Here is a 23871-nt window from a genome sequence, read left to right as displayed (position 1 = left end):
GATAAGGACAGCGCCGTGAGAGCCGCACACATGTGGCCAAAAACCAAAAAAAAAATAACAGAAAACGGTAGCAAAGGATAATGTGTGTGTGATCTGGGACTTCATTAACTTTCACTTATAGAAAATAAATAGCAAAAACATATTTTTATAAATTAAATTGAGTTTTTGTTGTATTTGATTAGCTAAGTAAATCTTATAAAGTAGTAGTAGAGGTTTAAGTACTAGATAAACCCTAAGTATATTGCAGATATCAGTCATTGATTTTCATTCTTAACTAGCTACCATTATCCGGAGATTAATAAAAATCGTAAATATTGTTATAAAGCCAAAAAGTATGTTTAAAGTAACTTAAATTTCGCCGTTGTAACATTCCAACTTTTAGAAAAGTTTCATAACTAACAATTTGTTCTATGTACATCATAAAGTCCTGCTAGTCCCTAACGACCAAAAAAGAGTTCACTCCTGTGCCAAAAACAGAAGTGAAATGAGGGAAACGCTCCCGAAAAAAAAATAATGGAAAAAAAAACCGTAACACAAATTTTCCCGGGAAACCTGCGGCTGCGTTTACAACTTGACATCATTAAAACGCGTTCACAATTTACGATCCTGCTGGTCCGGTTTCCAGCTAATTTAGTAACAATACCCCGGGGGTCCGAGGCGACCGGACAGGACGCCTCCGTTTGACAAGTCCTTGCTCCCACGCCCATATCTTGTGCGTGTGTGCTTATGTATGCGTGTGGCTTTGCTCCTCAGTGTCTATGCGCACGCCTTTAGTTTTCCTTCCTTCACACTCAAAGCCAACATTTTCATATACCCTGGCGGTTGATTTAATTTGTAATTTGAGGACCGCTCGGTCCTCAAGTGGCCACTTGGCGGCAAAAAGATCATCGATTTGTGGACTCCGGACCTTCCTCATCGATGTCTTCTTATTGCCGTCGTTGCCCGCTACTCCTCCTTGCTGCTCCTGTCAAATATTACGCAAATTAGTTGGAAATGGATATTGGAGATGCGTCTATCAGTCTGTCTATCTGTCAGTGGCCGCCGCCCTCGACCTTTTCCCATTTTTCCACCCGCATAGATGTGTGCGTGTTGCGGCTGCAGTCGAGCGGATGGAAAATTTTCACCACAGCGACAGGTTGTCTGCCGCAACTTGTGGGTTCCACAATCTCCTACTCCTTCCACAATTGGTAGCCGTCTGCCACCATAATCGGGCATAGATATGCAAATGGCCGATTTCCAGGAGACTTCAGGAGCACCGACAGATCAGACAAATTGGGCTACCAGCGGTTTTCGCAGACAGATTGGTTGTCCTAGAGATCCTTAACCCTCTTTACACTTTACTTTTTTTTTATGTTGGGTAAAGATTTTTCTATAGAATGTAATATTTGCAGGATTAGTTTAGTCAAGATAGGAAATGTTCTATTAATATAAACATATTTTAAACGACAAATCCATCTACTTTATATACGTCAAAGTTCTTATTAAAATGTGGGGATTTTTGTCTTTTATTTTTGGTATATATCCTATTGCGTACGCAGCTTGCCCTTTGACCTACAGAGATTTTTTTTGTACTTTTTACAAGGCACACTTTTGACATTTTCTAAAGGCGCCTAAAATATTCTCGCTGCCACATTTCCCTTTCCTATTTATTGAATGATCCTGCGTTGTTGGGCCTTAAAGTCTACAGAACCTGGCCCATGGCTAATTAGGAGGCAAACCAGGCCATTTGCATTTGCAGGCGGCCAAATGAACTGGAAGCAATAACGCCCCAGTCACGCCCACACACTGAATTTGTTAATGAGGTGGACACAGTTTCGGGACGAGACCGTTTCGGCCCGGCAAATTAGCCTTTTGACTTAATGCACTGGCCAAAAATAAACAGAAACGTGCTGAAAGTGGACAGCGAGGCTGGCCAGTCAGTAGATGAATCAATAAACAGTGACATCATCGTCAGCATCCAGTCAGTCAGTTTGCCGGTTTGTCAGTGAGTCAGTTCGTCTGTTAGTCAGTAGGATTTTACAGCTTATAGACGAGGCATTTAGACCCCATAGAACCTCCTACTCCTCTCCTCTTGTTTTGGTATGGGGGCCTGCATATATAATTGTGGCACACGACGAGGCTGGAGGGGAAAATATTTACATTAGCGTAAGCCCAGGACGAGGGGCGTTAAAAGGGGGGGCTCCACGCGGCCATTGAGCAGGCCAATTGTCTGGGTGAGAGTGTGCGTGATGGTGGCTCATTCAGCCAGTTTGACGACAGCAGCACCACCAGCAGCGGCAGCAGCCCAAAAGCTGGCCAAAGTTTTGCTTTCTTCTTACGTCACAGAACGACGGTCGTCTGGGAAGCAAGAGACTGACATACTTATACCCCGCATATATATTATATCTCTATATAGAGCGCCATAGTCTGTACTGTATGAATCTGGGCAAAGTGGCTAAAGGATTGTGGCATTCTACTGAATAAACATGGCCGAATAGCTGAGAGCACTGCATAAATATCAACTATGGGGCAATAATGAACCACACCAAGGCGGAGATTTTTGGCCAAAATCTATAATAAGACACTGGGGACCAAGCCATACACAATATATATATATATATATATATAGTATATCCTATTTGGCCAGTCAGCTCTTAGTCATCCGTAATGAAGAGCGTAAAGAAAAACAGAAAAACCAGTAAAACTCTTCGGCAAATAAATGTGGCTGAGTAATCGCGCGAGAGTTGATGAGCATGTGTGTGTGTGTGTGTGCTAGAATTTTTTAGTCAATGAAGCGTCAAGGACTTTTTGCTTATGATATATATTTACCCAAAGGGGGGAAAGAGAAGGCGAGCGAGCGAGCGAACGAGCTAGCAAATCGTCCTGAGCCGCAAAAGATGATGCAATGCAATCAGGAGGCGGCTGGCAAAGTAAGTAAGTGCGGGTAGTAGTGGCATAGTAGGTATCCTTGTTGTATCCTCGGCGTGCTTAATGAGTTGTGAGCTGACGCGGAATTTATGAATGAATTGCGGAATATGTGAGTAGAAAGAGAAAGGCAGAAAGAAAGAGACGAAAAGAGAAAGATTGAGTAGGACTAAGGCAGTTCCTTAATTCATCTGCCTGTCCCCCGCCATCATCCTTTTTGGCATTGTTTTAGCTCCAAGTGAGCGTAAAATTAACCAAGTGTTAGCAGCTTCACGTAATTGGCCTGTTTTGCTCATGAATAATGGGTTATTTATTGGCTATACCTAGACGGATTCTTAAAGAAGGAGAACATGAAGCCTAGATACTGTTCTTGTCATGATTTGCATTTCAATAAAGTGTTATTTATGGGCCATGCTTAAAAGGATTTGTTGGGTTATTCAAAGGAAGTTTTTCCTTATTAATAAGAAGCATAAAAATTAAATTTTTTTTTTACTTATTTGGTTTATAGAACGAATCTATTTATATTTAAAATGTGAGCTGGTGATTAAAAAAAGTTATTACCTGTCAACAAATGCACGCGTAATTCTTGTTTTTAATTATGAATTAAGTTCCGATGCATCCACGCAAATTGCAATTTAATCATATACTATTTATTTGTATATCGATCTGCATGGCTTAATTGGTACTGAAAACCTGAGTATTTTAATTGGTCCTTCGTCACGTCGGCAATGGCAAATGACGCATGACAGCCACGGGATCTGAAAATGAAACTGTGCCGGAAAGCGAACTTTTTGTAGCAAAAAAGAGATACAGATGTTAATCTAAAGCAGTTACTGTTAATATAAGTTGAAAAGTTAAGTCTATATAATATTTTGATTTAAGATTCCAATGCCATTCAAATTTTCTTGGTATTTTTTGGGTTCTTAAGTAACCAACATTATTTTTAAAGAACCTTGTCCTTTCACTCATCCAATATTTTGGGAGTGAGTCAGATGTTTGTTACATCCCAGAGATTCTTCCAAATAGCCCCACTAGACAACCCTTAAAGAGTTGAGTATGACGTCCTAGGAGTCTCAACTACGCAGATACGCATTCGACCGTGTCCTTGAAAAAGTCGAATGGAAATGGGCAATTGGGTGGCGGACCCAAAAAGAAAGCCAAGAACAATTGCGAGAATAAAAATTTGGCTGGCAGACGAGGGCTCAAGAGCGCGCACATACATAGAGACATAGAGGAATGACATATGCCGCCGGTTTTATATGTGGGACTTTGCCCAAGGGAAGTGGGGATAGTGGTTGTTCCATGTGCGTCACAGGTCATGGAAATCAAACGCAATAAAAATCCATAGACCACTCGGAATCTAGTGAAAACTGGAGCAGTCGAGGCAAAACTATATATGTACTATATATATATATCTCCTAAGCCTATGTGTGGGCTTATGTATACCTCTTGGAGGCACAGCATCCATAGCCAAGTGCATAGTCATGCTAATGCAAATTATGGCTTATTTAAGCTGACAACATCAACAGCAGCATTACAGGGCCTACTTTAAGGTGCTGGGTGCTGCATCACTTCAGCATGTCGCATGTGCATGGCAGAACTAAAAACTGAAATTAAAAAAGTTGAAGAAGAAAAAAAAAACATAGATGGCAGCAGTGGAAAAGTAGCAAAGAAAGCGGAGAGCTCTTGGCCAAGTCGCGGGGATTGGGGTTAGGAGGGACTAGAGGTTTGGGAGCTGCCTACTTAAAGGCTTCCGGGCCGGCAACTCGCAGCAGCCGTGCATAATGAGGCTGGCACTCACACAGCTGCATGCATAATTTAGCAGGAGCTCGACGGTCTAGAAAGGGATACGGCGGAAGGGTTTACAGGATGCTTTGGTATGGTATATACTACTACCATCTTCTCTCTCGCAGAAGAGCGGAGAAAGCTAACACTTTTCTTCACCGAACCCTGCCAGCTGACCTTTTCCCAGCTCATCGATCTAGCCGCTCCCCGAATTTTTGGCATAATCATCGTCATTGTCGTGTAATAAGTGAATGGGTTTGGGTTCAGGTCCAAAATTATGCAATATTTATGCGGTTTTTTGTTTTGTTTTGTTTATTTTAATTTACAAGCAATTTAGCTGAAAGACATCAGGAAAGATATTATTATTATTATTTTCTGCGCCACCCATCTGCCCACGCACCATAAACCTGCAGACACTTTTCAATCAATCATTGGCTTCTGCCCCTGTGTGTGTGCTGGTACATTATGCCTTGGCCTCAGTGGATGCACTTAGAGAAATAAATGTACTAACATAAGTATACAAAAAGGAAAATAAAAGGTATTTCAGAGCTAAATATATTAAAAAATCTTAAGTTTTTGCCATAAGTATTAATAACTACAAAAGTTGATGGAATAATCCTGACGTTTCTTTGGCTAAACATTTTTATACCACATCACTTTTTCTCTGCCTGTACCATATTTAAGTATCCGAAAGCCAGGTGGCAGAAAGCAAAGCAAACAGCTGCCGGAAAACGCTGGCTGGAAACCAGTGAAAATGGCCGAATGAAAAATGAAAGATGGTGAAATGGCAGGCCAACACACTTGTTGCCCACCGCAGACGTAGAGAAAACATAGAGCCACACCTGTCGGTTGTGCAGAGAATAGCGAGATATAGGACAGCTGTGAAAGCCGGAAAACTCGAGAGGGGGGATTAGGTTTAACTCCACTGCAAACCAGGCGAGCAAATTAAATTGACCTTTGACAGTGGACAAATAAATGCTGCAAGTATAATTTCCATTGCCAGCGAATCGCTAACGAAGCCAGCTGGCAAGATCTTTCAGCTCGAATAAATCCAGCTCAAAGCTTAATCCAGACCACAATGTCTGCGGCGAATGGCTGGCTGGCTGGTTGGCTGGAATAAATGTCATTCTCTGTCACCGACTGATTTCACCCGCGCCGCCGGCACAGGGCTTTAGTTGAAATTGACAGCTGGTTTGCAATTAAATAAGATTTATTCGATTCAGAGAAAGGCCGAGCAAGCAAAGAACCAGGACCCGCACTGGCACACGTCGCCAATCTCAATTCTTAGCAATCTCCGCTGGAAGCTGGAGAAGTTTCTGCATTAATATGCCAGTAGGTGACTCCACCAAATGACCTCGGGCTGTCAATTCGGGTCGTGTGTGTGCGTAGACCAAATATAGCCACGAACTTTGCTAATGGATGCACACCATGTCAAATTGAATTTATTTCGGAGCCAGCCCCCTAAGAATAATACGTCAGGAGATTCCTCATGTTTAATTTATTGTCTGTCCTTGTCGCTTTACATTAAGCAGGTGCGTTGACAAAAGACTTTCCGAAGAAATCGTTCGGAAGGCTTTATTTCTGCCAAAAGGAAAGGCAACTTTTAAGGTGGCCGCCCCAAACGCCTGAAACCATGAAGGTTTATGCCTGAACAAATACTTCGGGGCTCTGGCTTATGGTTCAGGTGAGGCAATGTGTCTATATACCATCCATATACCAGCAACAGTGTCGTTTATGTGGGGATATTTTTATGGCTGTGCCCCAAGAGCCGTGCACCATTATCTATATGGAAAAATAAGGAAGCTATGAAGATGGTGGCATATTCTTACAGAGCAAAGAAGTTTGGGGTATAAGTTAAGTTAAAATTTTACACCTTTAAAGTAACACATACCTTGAGGAGTTTAGTGCATCTTTCGGATAAATAACTTCAGTTTGAGAACAGAAGGTCAGTACTTTTAGGTCTTTAGCCTTCTTAAACTATTTTACTGCCCTTGGAAAAATAATAAAACCCTTGAATACAGGCCAAGGACTACACTGACCAAAAGCAAAAAAAGAGAGGGCTTGGCACGCAGGTTTTTCTTTAAGTGCTTTTTGGGGTAATGAGGTCACTGAAGTGCCGATACGCACTTTCGCTGTAATGGTCGCTAGACCTAGACTTACATAATTCAATTTGCGCGACACTAGCTAAATAATTTATTCGAGGAAAGTCCAGGGACGTGGCCAATTCGATAACGATTCCAAATCGAGTTTGGGCATCAGAAGAGCCATCCAAATCGTTCTGGCCTCCTGGAAAATCCCCCGGACCCGGACCCGGACCCAGAGCCGGATGGACACCCACTCATTCAGTCGCTGGCATTGTTTTCCAATCAAAAACTAAACAAAACGCAAACACAAGACCCAAACACTTGAGCCACTGCGTAAGCCATAAACAAACACGGCAAAATGACAATGTGAATGGGTTTCGTTCGAGGGTAGTGGCTAGTGGGTAGGCTAGGACTTCTGCTGGTTCTGGCCACATGAATGGGTCTTGGCCTGGCTCTGACAGTGGCCACAATGCGAAAGCTGCCAGCAAAACAAAAGCCAGTCGGATCGGAACGGAAGGGAAATGAGCAGAGTGGAGCGGACGATGTCCATGAATGGACATGGGGTCGAAGGCGGTGGCAAAGAAGGAAGAGAGGTCAGATGGTTGGTGTTGTGGGGGCGGGACGGGCTAGGAGGCCTGTCTCCGTTAAGAACACAAGAAGGCGTGGGACATTTGAATCCTGTTAGGGTTGGCTCGCCATTCACCGTTCTCAGATCCCCAAATCATTGTGCAGTGATTTCCAAAGTGCGACATCAGCTTGGGGAAATTGTGGCAATACCAATGGCAATTCAAATAATAATCGGCTTACTAAGAATCTTTGCTGATAAATTGATCAAAATGTGAAAAAATCAATGCCAGCTCAAGTAATCGGTTTACTGAAATTCTATTCAATTTTAAAGCTGACAAGTCTAATATTTACTTAATTGATTTAAGGCAATGAAGTTGTTAACTTTATTTGAATTGTAATTAAGTTAATTTGTTTCTGATTTTGTATGTTAACTGATTAAATTGCTGCAATTTTATCAGTGATTAAGTGTGTACTTTAAACTTCTGATTTTATTGAATGGTTTCAGATTTTCCATTTACTTTTTTCTGGGTATTAAAGTATTTTTCTTTCATACATAGCAGCTGCAGTTTAGTTAGTTGATTAAACTGAAAGTAAATTGGAAAAACGCAATGTCTGGATACATATTGGGGAAAAAGGAAAAGGAATTTTACATATTTGCTTTATAAAAACATTAAGTTTTAACATATCTGATACTTTGAATGTATACGAGATTACTATGAAGTGTATTCAACGTTTTCCCCTTGCTACATTGAAGTACTTGTATGTCTTTTATTTATTTTTTTTCTTTATGTATACAAGAAGCTTTAGATTGATATTTATTTCAAAGAATGTAAACCTCTTTTTATATGGCTTAGTTTCTCTCTTTGCCATTTCTTGCAAAGGAATTCAAGTCGAACTTGAGTGACTATATACCACAACCGCAACTTGATTAGTTTTCAAAGGAAATTACCCTCTCTTGCGCATTCAAAGGTTTCAAGTATTTCATAAATTGAAGTGAAGGAATTTCTTAACAATTGACCAGTCACCGTTTGCAGTCACAGTTCCCGTCACTGGCTGCCTGGTCTTGCCCTATATCAGCCGGTTAGCATCTTGTTTACCCATTTGCAACGCTTGACAGTTTTCTAAAATATGCCAAGGCAGGCAGCGGCGTGCGGCTGTCTAAATCCAGCTAAGGTCAGAGTTCAAATTGAGTTTGGCCAGGAAATTAAATGGGGGAGACTGGTGGGGGAATGGTATGGTTTAGGGGTTGGGGTTGGAGGCTTGGTGTTTGAAACTGGCAGGCTAATGAAAAGACCTGCCTGGGGTTGCTCAGCTTCATTTCGCTGTGTTGCCACCGTTTGCCAGTGTTGCCAGGACATCCCCTTATAACGTTTAGGCGGCCACCCCGTTTCGGAAGGTACGAAGCCTGCACTTGTCTGCTGCACTTGCCGTCCTTCGCTTCCATTTCCCCCAGCCTGGCTATTAATATTGCCAAAGGTGCGCACTCTTTGGTACTTAAGTGGCTGCCGTCTGGGAACTGTCAACGGGGCCTGAACTCCCCATGGCATTGTGTCATTTGACAGTCGACGTCTTGGCTGCACCTTTTGGCCCTCTCGAGTTCCTCTGAACCTCTAGAGTCCTCCCCGTTTTGCCCCTTGGTTCCTTTTGTTTTTCACTCCCCCACAGAAGGGGGAGAAAAGACCTATTCCAAGGCTGAGACCTGGCCAAGTGCTAGGGGATGTCGCGCGGAAATTAAGTAACTAAGTAGAGCCGAGGATTTCGCATTCATGTTTTTTTTCGGAGGATTGGAGCATAATCAAAACTTTTCATTACGCCCCCCTAAAGTGCAGAGTCTAGAGCATATTTCACAATAAAAACTCTCTCAGTCCATCGTAAATATAAATAAAAGCATTAAGCGCGCAGGTAACTTGCGTGGCTGGAAAAAAAAAAAAAAAAAAAAAGAAGAGAACACAAAATATAAAAAGCAAAAGTTTTATTGTCATAGCGCCCAAACAAGGCATAAACTTGCCTTAAAAGTTTAAGCGGCCTTCGTCCGCTTTTCCACTGGACTTTTATGCCGCATTCCCCTCATATATATTTTCAGTGCCTATTTTTAGCTACTCATGGCGATGCTGCGCAGAAACTTTACTCCAGGTAAAACAACAACAAAAACAACAACGAAAAAGTGTGTGTGGAAAATTACAGTGCAACTTTTCGAGCAGCCAGCCCAGCATAGCGCTGGGGCAACGAAACAACAATTTTAATGAAACTTTTCTCGGCTCCGCGACTCACCTTGTTGTCAGCGGGCAGCAGAGAGGCGTTGTCTTGGTGTTAATGAAAAGTCAGGAGCTAAGCGGACTACGTGCCCAGCAGTGGCCATCTTCCACAGTATCCTCGTAATATTAATAATGTGAGGAAAAGCGAAGGAAAATGCTGAGTGGCGGGGCTTAGTTGGGGGATGGTTGAAATGTATCTAAACTTTCCTTGCAAAGTACGATATTTCTGGCGCTTTTCCACCTACCCACCTCTCCTCTCCCCTTTTAGTTGGCCCGATTTCCCAAACCCGCGCGCAGCAGCACTAAAAATGTCAAAAGTTATAAATAATTTTCCATATAGAAAAGTGATATGTTCAAAACATGTTGTCAGTGCACCGCAGAGTCCGAGTCATGTGGCCGCCAGGATCCCTAATCCTATCCCTATCCTTGTCCCTATCCCTTCGAGATTCCTGTCCCAGTTTGCAATTTGCGAAAAATTGCCAAAGCAAAAACTTCAAAGTAAACAAACAAACACATCACCAGCTGCCAGCCAAAAGAAAAAAAAAAAAAAGAAAACCAAAAAAGAAAAGCCATCGTGGAGTTGGGAAGTTGGTAAGTCCGGGGAAGTCCGGATTCCACGAGTTATGTTGATTTGCACATGTTTATGTCCAGTTAGGAGCACCTGAAGGTGGGTCTTGTTTTGCTTGTATGGAGTTTTTGGCAAGGGAAAACCTGAAAGCAGAAAGCTGAAACCAAAACGAACGAATCAGCGACATGAAATTTTTATGGCCACCAATGCCAGGAAAACAATTGCGAAAAGTAGTTTTATCCAAATGCGTCCAACACGTACACGTTACCTGTATGCCACGGGAAATTAGACCAAAGTGCCACAAAGAGAAAAAGACGGACATACCAAGTCCGGAAATAAACGCCGAATGTATTTAGAATTTTGTATAAATAACCTGAGACGTTGCCGAGTCGAGAAGGCAATTTAAATTATTGAGCGGCATTGATTGCTGCCGCAAAGGAACCCCGCCTCGTTGGCTAACCAGGGGTTAAAGCTTGGAAACACTCTCATACACACACCACTGTCGATATTCTGACGCAAATGCCTGGGTATAAAGTAAAATATAAAGCGACCAGGATAATCATCATTAAAGCAACCGCAGGCCCGAAATTATAACCATTACAGTTATAAATAAAATGCGACGGGTCGTGCCCCTCTAAGTAACGCCCACTCGAAAAGGGGGCGTGCCCGGGCCACTTGGCACACACTCTCTTGCCTGTAATTACTTTGATTTGCACCAAGGCCACAAGAGGAGGGAGAACAAGTTTTTGTATTCCAGAAATTGCATGATCCCAACAAGTCCTGAATTTAATTTGCAGCTGCCTGCTGTTAAAAGAAGAAAATCCACCAAGAATAGACAGTTTTTCCTTTTTTATTTTGTGTACTTCTTTTGGTTAATTTCCATGATGGCCAGCGACGACCAATTCCAACACCAAGTTGAAAGTCCTGTGGGGATTGCGGCTGACGTCATAGGCAGACGGCCTTGAGGAATAGGAAAGCAGTGGGTGTGAGGCGGTTTGTTGGTTCGAGTGGGTTGTCAATTAGCAATTGCCTGGGTGTGAAATTATGGGTTAAACAACGATTTTCGGAAGGTGGGGTAATGGTGGTGGCAGCAAAATAGTGGCCGAGCCCAACTACGTTTTCACACTCGACTGCATCATGGCCAGCAATTAGTAAATTGTTCCATTTCCCAGGGAATAGCAAAGAGGACGACGACGAATTCGTTCGAATCTCTACTGGGTCTACTTGTTTCCAATTAGTGCTTGAATAGGTGATTCAGCAAGTGCACCTTTCAACAGACTTGGCTCATACGATTGCTTGCTTTTTGTATGTCACATTCATCAGATTATCCTTAGTTGCTTTTCCTACATATCGAGCTATCAGCAACGATTAGACTTGGTTATGGACTCTTAACGGTTTAAGCGGATTTCATTACACATCTCTCTTTGGCTCGACAATTGTTGCGGGATTGGAAGTATTTCTGCCACATAACCAAAATCCCAAATGGATTCGCAACGGTTTAATTAGATATTAATTGGTTGAGCCACAGCCATCGCTCAACAGGTGCCGCAAAGCCGGAGAAAATTGAAAAACCTTTTCACCCCAAAATGAAATAAGAAAACAAAAAAAATAAAAATAAAATGGAAAAACAAGAAAATGCCAGCAAAGCTCACCCATTTATTCAAGGCGTTAAGCTAAGCGGAAATGACGAGGACGCGAATGGGGGCGAGGTGGCCTTTTATCCTTCTCATTGTTGCGGAGCGGAGGTTCAAGCCTTCGCGGATGTCAACCGCAACACAATTTGTTGCTATACAGTGCGGTTAATGAGTATAATACCATCACAATGAGTATAATATCATTACTTCTTTCTCTTGTTTGTGACCTAAATTGTTGTTATTTTTAAAAATCTTAAAAAAATGATTTGTTTGTAACTTTTAAATCTTAAACATGATACTTACAGAATCAAAATACATCTTTATTAAGTTTCCTACTACTTGCAAAGCTTTATATCAATGTCTTGCACTGTATTCGCGTACTTTACGCCACCGCGAAGTGAATGCCACATGATGTAGACAGGAAAAAAAGGCCAAAAAGGTCCCCCAGCTTTGTTTCTTCCACATTTCCGTCGCGCATTTTGCCGTGACTTAATTGGTGTGCGCCCCTCTCTTTCACTCCGGCTAGCTCTCACTCTTTCACTCTTTAAGTGTATGCGTATGCATAATACAAATCCGCGCGTTTGACGCTTTTCGACTTTTCTGTGTTCGCTGAGCCTTTTGCCATTTTTTCCCCTAACCACCCTGTTCGCCCGCCTCCTCCCTCGCTCTCGCTGGCTGCGCTTTTATTTAAAATATTTTTTGTCGTGTTGCTTTGTCGCATTTTAATCTGCGCGGAGCACGCGATTACCTTCCCCTTTAAGGCCCTAATGTATGTGAGAATTCCGGCAGCAGTCAGGCGATTGGGTGTGTGTGTGTGTGTGCGGGTGCACTAAAGAAAAAAGGGAATAAAGTTAAAAATAACTTAAAAGTAAAACGAAACTCACAGTAATGAACTGATTGCTTTTAAAATGAGTTACTCTTGCAGGTAGTCTCATGTTTTAGGTCTTAGCTTAACACCAACTATTTTAAGATTTCGAGAACCTATCCCCTTTTCTTCCAGTGCATCGCTTTTTGTATAGGTGGCATTGTCGCTGGTTAAGAGCGATTTACATACAAATCGCTGCCTTTTGCTGGCTTTATTTTTTTTTGGCCGGTCGACGTCGACACATACAAAAATAACGCGACATTGTTTTATTTTTAACACACCGCCAATTATAAACAATATAAATATGTATGTGTGTTCGCCGTTGCGGTTGTGTGTGTGTGTGTCAGTTAGTGTGTAACTAAGTTTAGTCATTGTTGAAATTAAAATGAAAGGCTGCCTGCAACAAAGGCAAGTTAATTTTGCCGCATTTTTCAGCTTCTTTCGAGTTTTTTTTTTTTTATGCAAACACTGACGATGCAATTTAAATGCAAATTTCGAAAAAAAAACTCGTATAAAATGGCATTTCTTGGCTTAGTTTTTTAGCTTAAAATTTATGCATAGAAGTTGGCTATAAATAGACCAACATCCGTTTATTGAGATTGATGATGAGTGATGTGGCTGAAATTCAATTTGATTTCCCCTCTGACAAGTTAAGTGGCAGCCAGCTCGCATTTCAATTACGCCAAAACCCCATAATTAAGCCCATAAAATGGGGGGGCAGTCATTTTTATTGCGGTTCGAATTACCAGTCGGGATTCCAAGGAGCAGGCTCTTGAACTTACTCAGCCGTTCTAACCAAGATTTTCCATAAAATTTAACAATGCAAAAAGTGCCATGGCCCATGTCATTTTGGCCTAAAATATCAGTTGGTTTAGGTTTTGCTGGCCAGGATAATGAAGAGAAGGAGAGAGCTGGCTAGCAAGTTGAAGGTGCGTCCAGGGGTCAAGCTTTCTGCCACGTCCTTGCCCCGGGAATCACCCCTCACACGCCCGGCTACGTGAGCCAAAACAAAGAGCAAAAATAAAAGGTAAACACATAAAAATTTGTTGCTGCGGCCGCAAAAAAAAAAAAGCCCAACACATATACACTCAGAAAAAAACAGAATATTGCAGTTAACGAGCAGAGGTGAAGGTGGAAAATGAGTGGGGATTTGGTTTTTTCCACAGATACTACGGTTTGGTTTCAAAAGATCTGCGACCACTGTGCCAAAGGCGACTCAAGGGGTCAGGTGGGCGAGGTCACAGCGAAAACAGACAGTAAAAGTCACCGGGCGTTGGAGAAAGAGTGGGTGAGATACCCGCCGGAAGAGAGATGGGTCTCGCAGAAAGAGAGGGCCAGATAAGCCCAACACAGCCCATGCCATTCGCTTTTGTTGTCATTTGCAGCATGAGACCTCCGAAAGTATGCTGTATTAAAATTGTAGTGTGCCAATTGTGTGTGTATGTGTGTGTGTGTGTTGGCCTCTTTGCTTTGAATGTGTTGGACAAGCACGTAGCCCGCTGTGTATATGTATGTCTGTGTGTGTGTGTGTGTGTGTGAAAGTGTGCTTTGTAATTGGCGTTTTAGGCCTTTGACGTCAAACCCAAATAATAACCGTTCGCACTTTTGTTTGCTCTTGCCTTAACACTTTTGTGGCCAATGTGGTATGAGTGTTTTGCGGTTTTGTTTTTGTTGTTGCGAAAAAGAGAGACCTATACATACACAAACAAAATGCGACCTTTGGCAGTGCAATTAAAATAATTACAATTACAATATACAATCGACTCAGCATGCAGTACACACTTAAAACTTCCCCCGGCACATCATTAATTTATACACTCAGAACAGATGACGATGAGAACATTTGCGCATATTAAGAGTGTTTATATGTGAGTGCCCTGACCTGTGCCCTCCTCGTTGCTCATTTAAAATGTATCTAGGCGAATAAAAGCACTTTGCACTAATTACAGTGCGGGATGAGCGAGTGCCCTAATGACTCAAAAATTCCCTTTTATGAATCCGAGACCAACGAAATCGCTCTGTTTCTATTTTGGCCAAGAAAAACTTTTAATGGCTTCCATTTTTCTTGGCTTGGTGCGTCTGGATCTAACACTTTTTAATTGGCAATTAGGAAGTTTTCGTCGTTTTTTCTCTTCTCATTTTCGATTTTTGCATTTTTTTTGGGAGGAAGTTCTTTGAATTATTTTCTGGCCAATCGATCGGTTTTTGACGACATGAAGCCAATTTGAAGCGTGAAAGGGAAAGCCAATGGCGGCATAAAAAAGAAGTAACCAGCACGCGTTAACAAATTCATTTAATTTGGCCAAAAAAAGAGAGAGTGAGAGAGAGAGAGAGAGGTGGAAGAGAAAGAGAGAGCGAAAGGCGCCAACACACCAAAATATGAGTTTTTATTACTCTTGACGAAATGCGAAAGGAAGTGAGCCAAGGAAAGCAGCGAAAAGGACGTACACACACAAGCACAGGCGAAAAAGCATGGCTAACACAGATACCCACCGATACACACGCTCAAGTACTGGGGCTAAAAATAGAAATGCGCCTCCCGGCACTCCCTAAAAAGTGGCAACACACAGTGGCAACAGAGACAGCCAACGAAGACAAGACAAGATTACAAATGTGTAAGCAGCAATTCCCAGAAGTTTTCCCCGACATTTTCCCCCACGTTTTCCCTCACATTTTCTCTACATATATCTCCCCTCTCGCTCTCTCCATTTCTCACTGAGAACAGACGTCGCATATTAAACTGTTGATGGTTTGTTGCTTCGTTTATTTGTTGCTATATTTGGCCATTTGCTTTTGCCTTTGCCATTGTTATTCTTTTCTTATGTTCTCCACAGACGAGCCTCAGCCGTGCCCTTTAACCCTCCACCCATCTATCCCTCTCCCTCGAACTCAACTCGATATGTATGTGTATGCCTGCTTGTGTGTGTGTTATGGGAGTTAATTAAAATATATAAACCAAAATTTAATGACACTAACGTTGAAGGGGCATTTGGCACGCTTTTAGGCAGATTAGTCCAATCTTAATTCCATCTGCCAGTTGTAAGTTTTGATTCGGTTTCAAATAACATTTCCCTTTGTTCCACTTTGTCTTCCTTAATTTGTCTAATAAGTTGTGAGAATATGTGGATCGAATATCAACGTCTTTAGGGATTTCTCATATCAAAGTGAGTTTGCCTCTTTTAGATACTCATATCAAATTTATATTATTTTTAGAAAACATTAATTATAGAAAATTTCCTTAAACAAGCGATTTAATATAAAATTTATATAGATTTTCTGTGATTTTTATATTAATGTAAGCACTTTCCTCCTTAAGCAAATGCCAATGCGGCGTATACTTGATATAAAGCTTCTCTCTTGGCCAAAGGCTGCCACAGTTCACAATGATTTAGCTTAATTTGAGTTGAATCTGTTGCCATCATCAGCAATATGTATGCCGCATAACGCATCCCGAAAGTGCTGACTTGCCGGGAAATAGAAAAAATTTACAACATGAATGGGCCATAAACTATGAAAATTGTAAGAGAACCAAGAGAGCCGAGGCTCTAGGCCTTCAATGCCAACTGTAGTGTGAGCGCAGTAAGTTATGGAAAATTTTAAATGTTATGGTACAATATGCAAAATGTTGCGGCAGAGGCGAAAGAGTTTTTGGGGTCCGGGACAGACATAATATTTGCATATAAACTGGTAACGATGGCCAGTCCTGGGAAAATGGTATGCCCAAGTGTTTATATGGCCTCCGATGCTCCATTAGCTAGTTATGAGGAGAGAAATTTTGCGGCATATCCTTGGAAATTTATCACTAAAATGTAAGCGGCAAGTGGCTGATAATTAGATGCCTGGCCTAACCTTTTGATACACGATACGATGGGGCCTGCGGTGGCGCATCCAACGAAACCAACGAAATGGATCCAGATCCACCGTCCATTGAGAGCATTGCAAACCACTTCAGTGGGAAGCGCTTTTTCGGGACGAATGCGTCCTAAAAGGTTTCCCATGTCGTCAGCCGAGCCAAGCTGTGGGCGAGCCTTTGTGCTTGTGTGGCTAGATGGCTGGCTGACTGGCTGGGGTGTATGATTTATCAGCTATGAATATGATGTGACGGGAAAATGCTTTTCGCCTACATGCACAAGGCGGAACCGGCAATTAGCTTGCAGGCAACGTAGTCACATCACATTTCGCTGGCTGAGGATGTGGATGTGTATGCCGGATGTATACAGATGCGGGCAAAGTAATCGTAGAACGATGAAACGGGCTTATTAAATTACAATAAATGCGATCCGAAAACAAAATGTACCTTGAGGGAGTCTCGAACACACATACATACACACTACCAACGCGCCACCTGGCGGCTGTTTACGTTACCGCTCTCTATACCGTATTTTTTACGCCCTACAAAGCAAAACAAAGCGGCAAAAAGAGGAAAACAGCATGAAGGAAAGCTAACCTGCGGCCATTTGTTGTACGTACGTGGGTGTGTTGGTGTAAAAACAAAAAAATATGTTAAATTAATTGAAGCGAGGCGAACGAAGGAGCACTAGATGCTGGAACCTAACGAATGTAACCTGCCACAGCACACACACTGACACACACACACCCCGAAAATGGCCAAAAAACGAAAGCCAACGAAAGACGATCCCCGGCAAAACAGAAGTCCTAAAATAATAGACAGCAAAACGGAAGATTCTCGCCTTGGCAAATACATTTGAGCAGCAAATTTAATCAAAACCTTATTACGGCCATGGCAAAAGGGAAAAAGGCGAACAAATTATGACAGGAGCTGCTTATTTTATTTGGGAGGAACACCTCAATTTGTTGCCGCTGTCCGGTTTTCCGTGTTGAAACTTGACAAACGGTGAATACATTTTTGATAAAGGACACAATGCCACACAAATACATACACATAAGCACCAGAAGGATAAAAATTGTGCCAGAGACGAGCTGCTCTGGGGCTCTGTGCATAACTTGGGCCCAAAAAGTGAAATTTTCAAGACGACAAATTGCCTAGGATGGCATAGAATCAATGGTGGAGGAGTTGTATAAAAAAGAAAAGGGAATGCCCATCAATTTTGTAGTTGTCATTTATAAATTTGCTCAGCCTTTTGTTTTATGCATTGTCCTTTGCTATTTACGGTCGAAATATGCACGAGGAGAGGGGATAACTCCCTTTTGTGTGGGTGTAAGGACGCGAGTTTAATGTCCCAAGACTTGCAGCCACCCACAATCCATCCTTCGATTCCTGGCGCTGCTCCTTGCCGCCTTTGCTCCTGTTTATGTGCGCCACATAAAACTATCAATTTATTGCTGCAAAATCGTTGCGCGCTGTTTCCTTTGGCTGGCGCTTCCTGCACACTGACGCCCTCACACACACACACACAGATACATTGCATATATATGAACACAAAAAGGACACAAACACAGACTGCATCTGTGTGCAGCTTGCTCTCTTTTCGTGGGTTTTGTTATTATTGTTGGCAGCCTTTTAGGCGCCATACTGACGAGACAACAGGCGTTTGCAGCTCTCCTCCTTTTCCACTTGCATCCTTCTTTCATCTCTATATGTGTGTATGTGTGTGTGTGTGTGCTTCTGGATATATGTGTGTCTGTGTGGGAGCAAAAGGTTTTCTCACTACGCGAACTTTGTTACAAATTTTTGCGACTTATTTTTCGACACGAACTCTTCGCGAAGCTCAGTGCTCCTGCATTACGTATACGCCACGTATACGTCTGTCGTGCGACGACGAAAATAGCATCAGTTGGCACTTTTTGGCCAAAAAAAACCCCTCACTCCCCTGTAACCACATCAGCGAGTATATAGCCATCGCCATAGCTATAGATCCTTGGCTTGGCAACAGCCAAATCCTTTTTATGCTTTTGATTTTTTGACACCCGACTTGTTTGTTGTTCTTGTGGCTTGTTAGCCATCATTGTTGTTGCTGTTGCCGGGTGTCTTAGTGTCAACATGCGTTGATTCTCTTAAGCTTGGTAGTATGGCTCCTCAGCTAAAACTTTGGGTACAGTTGCCTCACGCGGTGCTGATTTGCATACCAAGATGCACTCGAACGTCATAAGAAGTTTCACAATTTCCATCGGGTATACGAATACTCCAAGTGGATATTGTTGACATGTGATTATATCTATCTGCTGTGTTGTTTTGCAGTCGTTGCAAGATTTGCGAGTATATCTTTTTTATCCTTTTATGTGCATGAGATAGAAATGGAGTGGTTGGAGTGCTGGAGTAGAACGTATGCAGTTCTAAGTTTACTTCATCGAATTTTCCTGACTAAAAGTAGGCAGAAAAGGATGAAACTAATAGCTTCAAAAACATGATTACTTAGTTGAAAATCCCAGTTAGTTTTCAATTATTTTAAATACTTTGTTCCCCAATTCCGGTTACCAGAAAACGATGATACTACTTTACTGAAAACCAAAGTCCATCTATAACGCCAAATGGAAATGTATCTGAAAACCCAATTGGTTGCAATTATTTAAAAGTTATTTCTGCACGAATATTTAACGTGACACAGTTATGCTGATGTTTGATTGTTTCTCGTTCAATAATATATAAACCGATTGGAATACAAACGAGACCAGCTTAATTTGGCCCGTCCATCAGAAAGTGTGCCATTCACCCTGTTCCAAGGCAGAACTTATTTCGATTTATTGCAACAGCGATAAGCACCACCAGTTGTAGAAATAGAAGCAGAAGCCCAACCAGAAGAAGGAGAAGAACCAGAACGAAAAAGCCAAACCCACACTCACTCCGGTTAGTTGCAATTCGAGCCACCCACCCGGATAGAGGAGATGGGAAAAACTAGCAAACAAGCGCAAAAATCAATTTAAAGTTCAATAGCCTCAGTAGCTAGCTAACCGACTGAGTGGGTGAAATGGCAATGGTGGGTGGTGGCAAGGGTAGAACTTGGCTGACTTGCTCCAAAAAAGAAAAAAAACTACCGAAATTTCCCTCGAACTTTACAACATTGCAACAATTTGCAAGTTATTTGTGTGTGAAATTAAGTTCAAAGTACAAAATGTGGGTTGCTGAAACAACAGCTTAACAACAGCCAGAGATCTGCTTCGGCTTCTGGTCCTTTCTTTGGCAATAAAACTAATGGGATTCTTGGTTCCGTGGCAACATTGCGTATGCGTAATGTATGCAGAGAATCTGCATAAAGCTGCGCACTTTGGTGCGATTCGCTGCCATTGCCACCCTCTTACCTCCCATTTGTGGAAAGTTAAAACGTGCCCAAGTGTCCATTGATGCAATTATGCGCGGCGACCAAACGAAGTTGATAAATGGCAATCGTGAGAAGCGCCTCCGGCAATGCGACATTGTCATCGCCGTTCACCATTTACCATTCACCATTAACTGAATCATCGCCATCATCTTCATCATCATAACCGTAACCAACGTGCCGCCGCAGTAGATGTGGCCGCTCTTCAAAATGCAAATGGCTCTTTGGCACGCCACGCAATTGGAGTCGAATCCTGGTGAGGCAACCATTCCGTCCTGCCCAAGGTAGACAACAAAACCAGGTGCCTAACGAAGCGAACTTTCAGACAGAAGTATAGAGAGAGAGAGTGGGAGTAGGAGACAGAGACATCAATTGATTCCCCGCTGACAACCGAACAACATTCTGGCGGAATGGGAGATGGGGAATCCCCTGGAATCCAACCAGCAGACAGACAAACAGTCGAGTGTCGAGTTTCTGCCACTGCTGATGCACCCAACATTTATGCTTTGTCAGGTGATTTTGCAATTTTAGCAACTGTAACTGCAACTGCACCATCAACTGGAAATGCAATGACAAACACCTGAAATGCAACTGACAGGTGCTGAGGGGCAGCCAACAGCTAGAAGTACTTATATTAGTTATGTTCGGGCAGACAGATCAACTTAATGAATGAAATGCACTTGCCTTGACGGCTAGAGAAGCGTGATCAAAAGAAATAAAATCATTTTTAAAGTGAGCTCAGAACAATTGGTAATTAAACACCTCATTGACTGATGGTTGAATGAATACACTTTTCTGAATTCTTTTTATACCTCTTAATCGTCATTTATAGGGGGGTCTTGCATTTTATGATGAGAATGTAACATGGAAAAGAAAGATGTTTGGAATATTAAAGATACTTAAAGAAAACTAAGACAAAATGGAATTAAATACAACTTTGTTGATAAGATATAGAGACATATTTTTGATATAGTTTTAGTCACCTTACCCACATGTTGATTAGCAAGTACTTCATAGTCGGGGGAATCTTTTATAGCATACTAAATTATTTATATTTGATTTATCGAAATAAATCAGCCTAATAAATAAAATGCAATTGCCCAGGTGGCATATTTAATTTGATTAGCAATTAAGCCCCTTCATGATTGATATAAATGTGTTTGCTTTGCTGTAGATAAAAAAATAAAATGAAAGTGAGAATGAGAAAAGTAAAAATAATTCAGTTTATTTGCCATTCCATCTGCAAAACGCTAGTGTTAATTATGAAATATTTAACTAAATTAAAGTCAAATAAAAAAAGAAATACAAATTTATGACAATTTATTATCTATTATACAAAACATTTTTGCTAGCATATAGAAAAAATGAATAGAAAACAAGTAACGCCTCTTCAACCACTCTCTGAGAGAAACAGATTTAGCCGTTGCCTTGCTAAAGTGAAGCCTCGAAACACCTACTAATTAAATAGCCCAAGGCTTGCCAACTGATTTTTATTTCCCGGATAACACAAATAAAATACAGAATTATTAAGTGGCAAAGCTGGTCGCGTGGCAAAAACCAGAACAGAACAATTTTTGGATGCAGCCAAAAATAGCAGAGGAAAGTTTTGCAAGAGCGGAAATGGCAATTGGGAAGGCTACGGGAGGGGAAAAGTGGATGGTGGTGTTGGTGGGAAAACCTATATGGACAACTTGAACAGCAGATCCCAATATACAAACATGCAACCAATACATACACACATGTGGCATCAAAACTAAACCGGAGGCGCCAACATGTCCTACAAGTGATTTATTTTTATGTATTTGTTGGTGGAAGGCAGCGCAAAAAACACACATACACGTATAGAAAAAAGAAATGGCAAACGAGAATGGAGAAAAGGCGAGTAGCACAAAGTGAAATGCCACAAAAAAAGTAAAGTTTGTATTTCAGTTTGGTTTTTTTTCTTGTTGTGGCGGCGGCGGCGTCGGTGCAGGCTGACTGGTTAGCCAAGCCAAGCCAAGCCTGGATTTTCCTGAGCCATTTTCCCATTTTCCGTCTTTCCCAACGAGTGGAATCAGCCGCAGAAAGTAGTAAAGTAGCGAACGTGAAACTATTTATAACAGCAAGAAAAAACCTGCTAAGCGGCCACACAAACAAATGCAATTGGAAAGAGGGGTTGGGAGGTCGGTTGGCTGCGGCCATATACCATAGCATACTTCTATGCGCAAGTTGCAACATTTAGACGCAAATCATGGCAGACATTAGCGTGTGCAAAAGTTTTTCACTGAACGATTTATGGGAAAAGTTTCGGGGCTTCTTACCTGAACCATTACCTTACCTTGCTTTACCTTACACATTTTGACTGACTGTCAACCGGTTTTTGTTTGCGCTTTCTACTTGCAGAGTGTCCCACCGCCATGGATGGCATGGAGCGTTTCGCCTGCCCAATACCCGACCGGCAGGGCAGATATCGTTGCATAGACGATCATGTGCTATGCGATGGCTTCATCGATTGTCCCGATGGCGAGGACGAGGACCGGAGATCCTGCATGTTCTACAAGACGGTAAGTTCAATGCGGCTCACATGCCGTATACTTAATGTCATTATTTTAATCGTAAATCTTGTTGTTTCTTTGCTTTTTGCAGACGAAGGCTCACTTGGATGTGTTAGCGGATGCGTTACTGCGCTGGGCGCGAGGGCGTTAAGCTCTAACCACCCACCAACCACTCACACACACAGAGTATAAACACAAACAAACACACTCTCTAAGACAGTAACACCCAAAAGAAACATACACCTAGAGAACTCACTTTAAACATTAATGACAAAAAATTAGTTTTAACGTGTCCCAAGTCAAGCAAAACCCTATTAAGTTTAAACATTACTCAAGAACAACCAACACTCAAACACACACACACACACACAGACAAGCCAACCACCCGCCTGTCCTTTGACATGAGATAGGATTCCCAAGAGAACTCCCAAGAGAAAAAAAACCCAAACCAATAAGCAGCTTGCTAAGAGCTGAATGGATTGCCAAGTAAGAGAACAGAAAGCTATGATTAAAAACAAAATGAGGCAGCAATTATGCTTAAAAAAAGGTATGATTATTATTACACTATTATTATTAAAAAATTAACTTAATGAAAGGCCAAGAACAAAGCGCAGTTATACATACTAAAAGAAAAACTAAATTATAATTCAACAAAAAGAAGAAAACGAAAACCAGACAAAATCGAAGCTGTTTTTTTTTTCATTTCAAATTTGTTTCGCAGGAACAGAGATAAAAATGATGAGGAAAAACAAAATTGGGCCTAACTATTTTTAGTATATATTAAACAAATATATTATAAATATATCTTACTATATGAAATATATATTTCGTGTACATTATTTAATTATACGTGTATTAAAGTTTAAATGTTAAATAAACAAAAAGAAATGAAATCAAAACGAAGCAAGCAAAAAATAAAAAAGCGATAAAAAACATGATGAGGCAGGCAGAAGCAGAGGCAGAAGCAGAAGCAGAGGCAGAGGCAGATGCAGAAAATGAATGAAATTATATATACATATACACAGAAAAAAAACCGACATTAAATATATATATATATATTAATAGTATACATATACCAATAACAAACAAATATACAATTGAAGGAAAATATTGCATTAGGTTTTATTGCTGATAACTGAACAAGCTAATGAGTGCAATATAATATACTTATATACAATGCAATAACAGCAAGATTAGCAACAAAAAAACAAAACAAACATTTACAACTTAGATGATGAAGCAAAACATTTACATAAAGAAAAAGACTTGACTTCATTAAACAAAAAGGAAACCCGTTTAGTTCGATAGTTGAGGCTTCAAAACGTTTTGAAACTTTTGGTTTAAAGTTCTCTCATTGTTAACAAACTACTTTTGCCATTACAAATGATTTGCTAAGTTATTTCTATTGCCTTCATGTGTGTAAATAATACTTTCAGTTAA

General features: G+C 41.3%; 1 protein-coding gene across 1 annotated transcript in view; it reads left to right on the top strand.

Moving 5' to 3' along the window:
• The window catches only part of LOC108106570, a 29023-nt gene extending 5756 nt beyond the window's left edge, over nucleotides 1-23267 (top strand). The window contains exons 2-3 of the mRNA XM_017213738.2: nucleotides 22280-22440; nucleotides 22523-23267. Of these exons, the coding sequence (XP_017069227.1) occupies nucleotides 22280-22440; nucleotides 22523-22582 (221 nt within the window). The 3' untranslated portion in view covers nucleotides 22583-23267. The remainder of the gene's footprint in view (nucleotides 1-22279; nucleotides 22441-22522) is intronic.
• The last annotated feature ends 604 nt before the right edge of the window (nucleotides 23268-23871 follow it).

The sequence above is a fragment of the Drosophila eugracilis genome, unplaced genomic scaffold (assembly GCF_018153835.1).
Source record: "Drosophila eugracilis isolate 14026-0451.02 unplaced genomic scaffold, ASM1815383v1 contig_90, whole genome shotgun sequence".
NCBI classification, from domain to species: Eukaryota; Metazoa; Arthropoda; class Insecta; order Diptera; family Drosophilidae; genus Drosophila; species Drosophila eugracilis.
The sequence above is the reverse complement of the archived record's forward strand: the minus strand, read 5'-3'. Positions and strand labels throughout refer to the sequence as shown.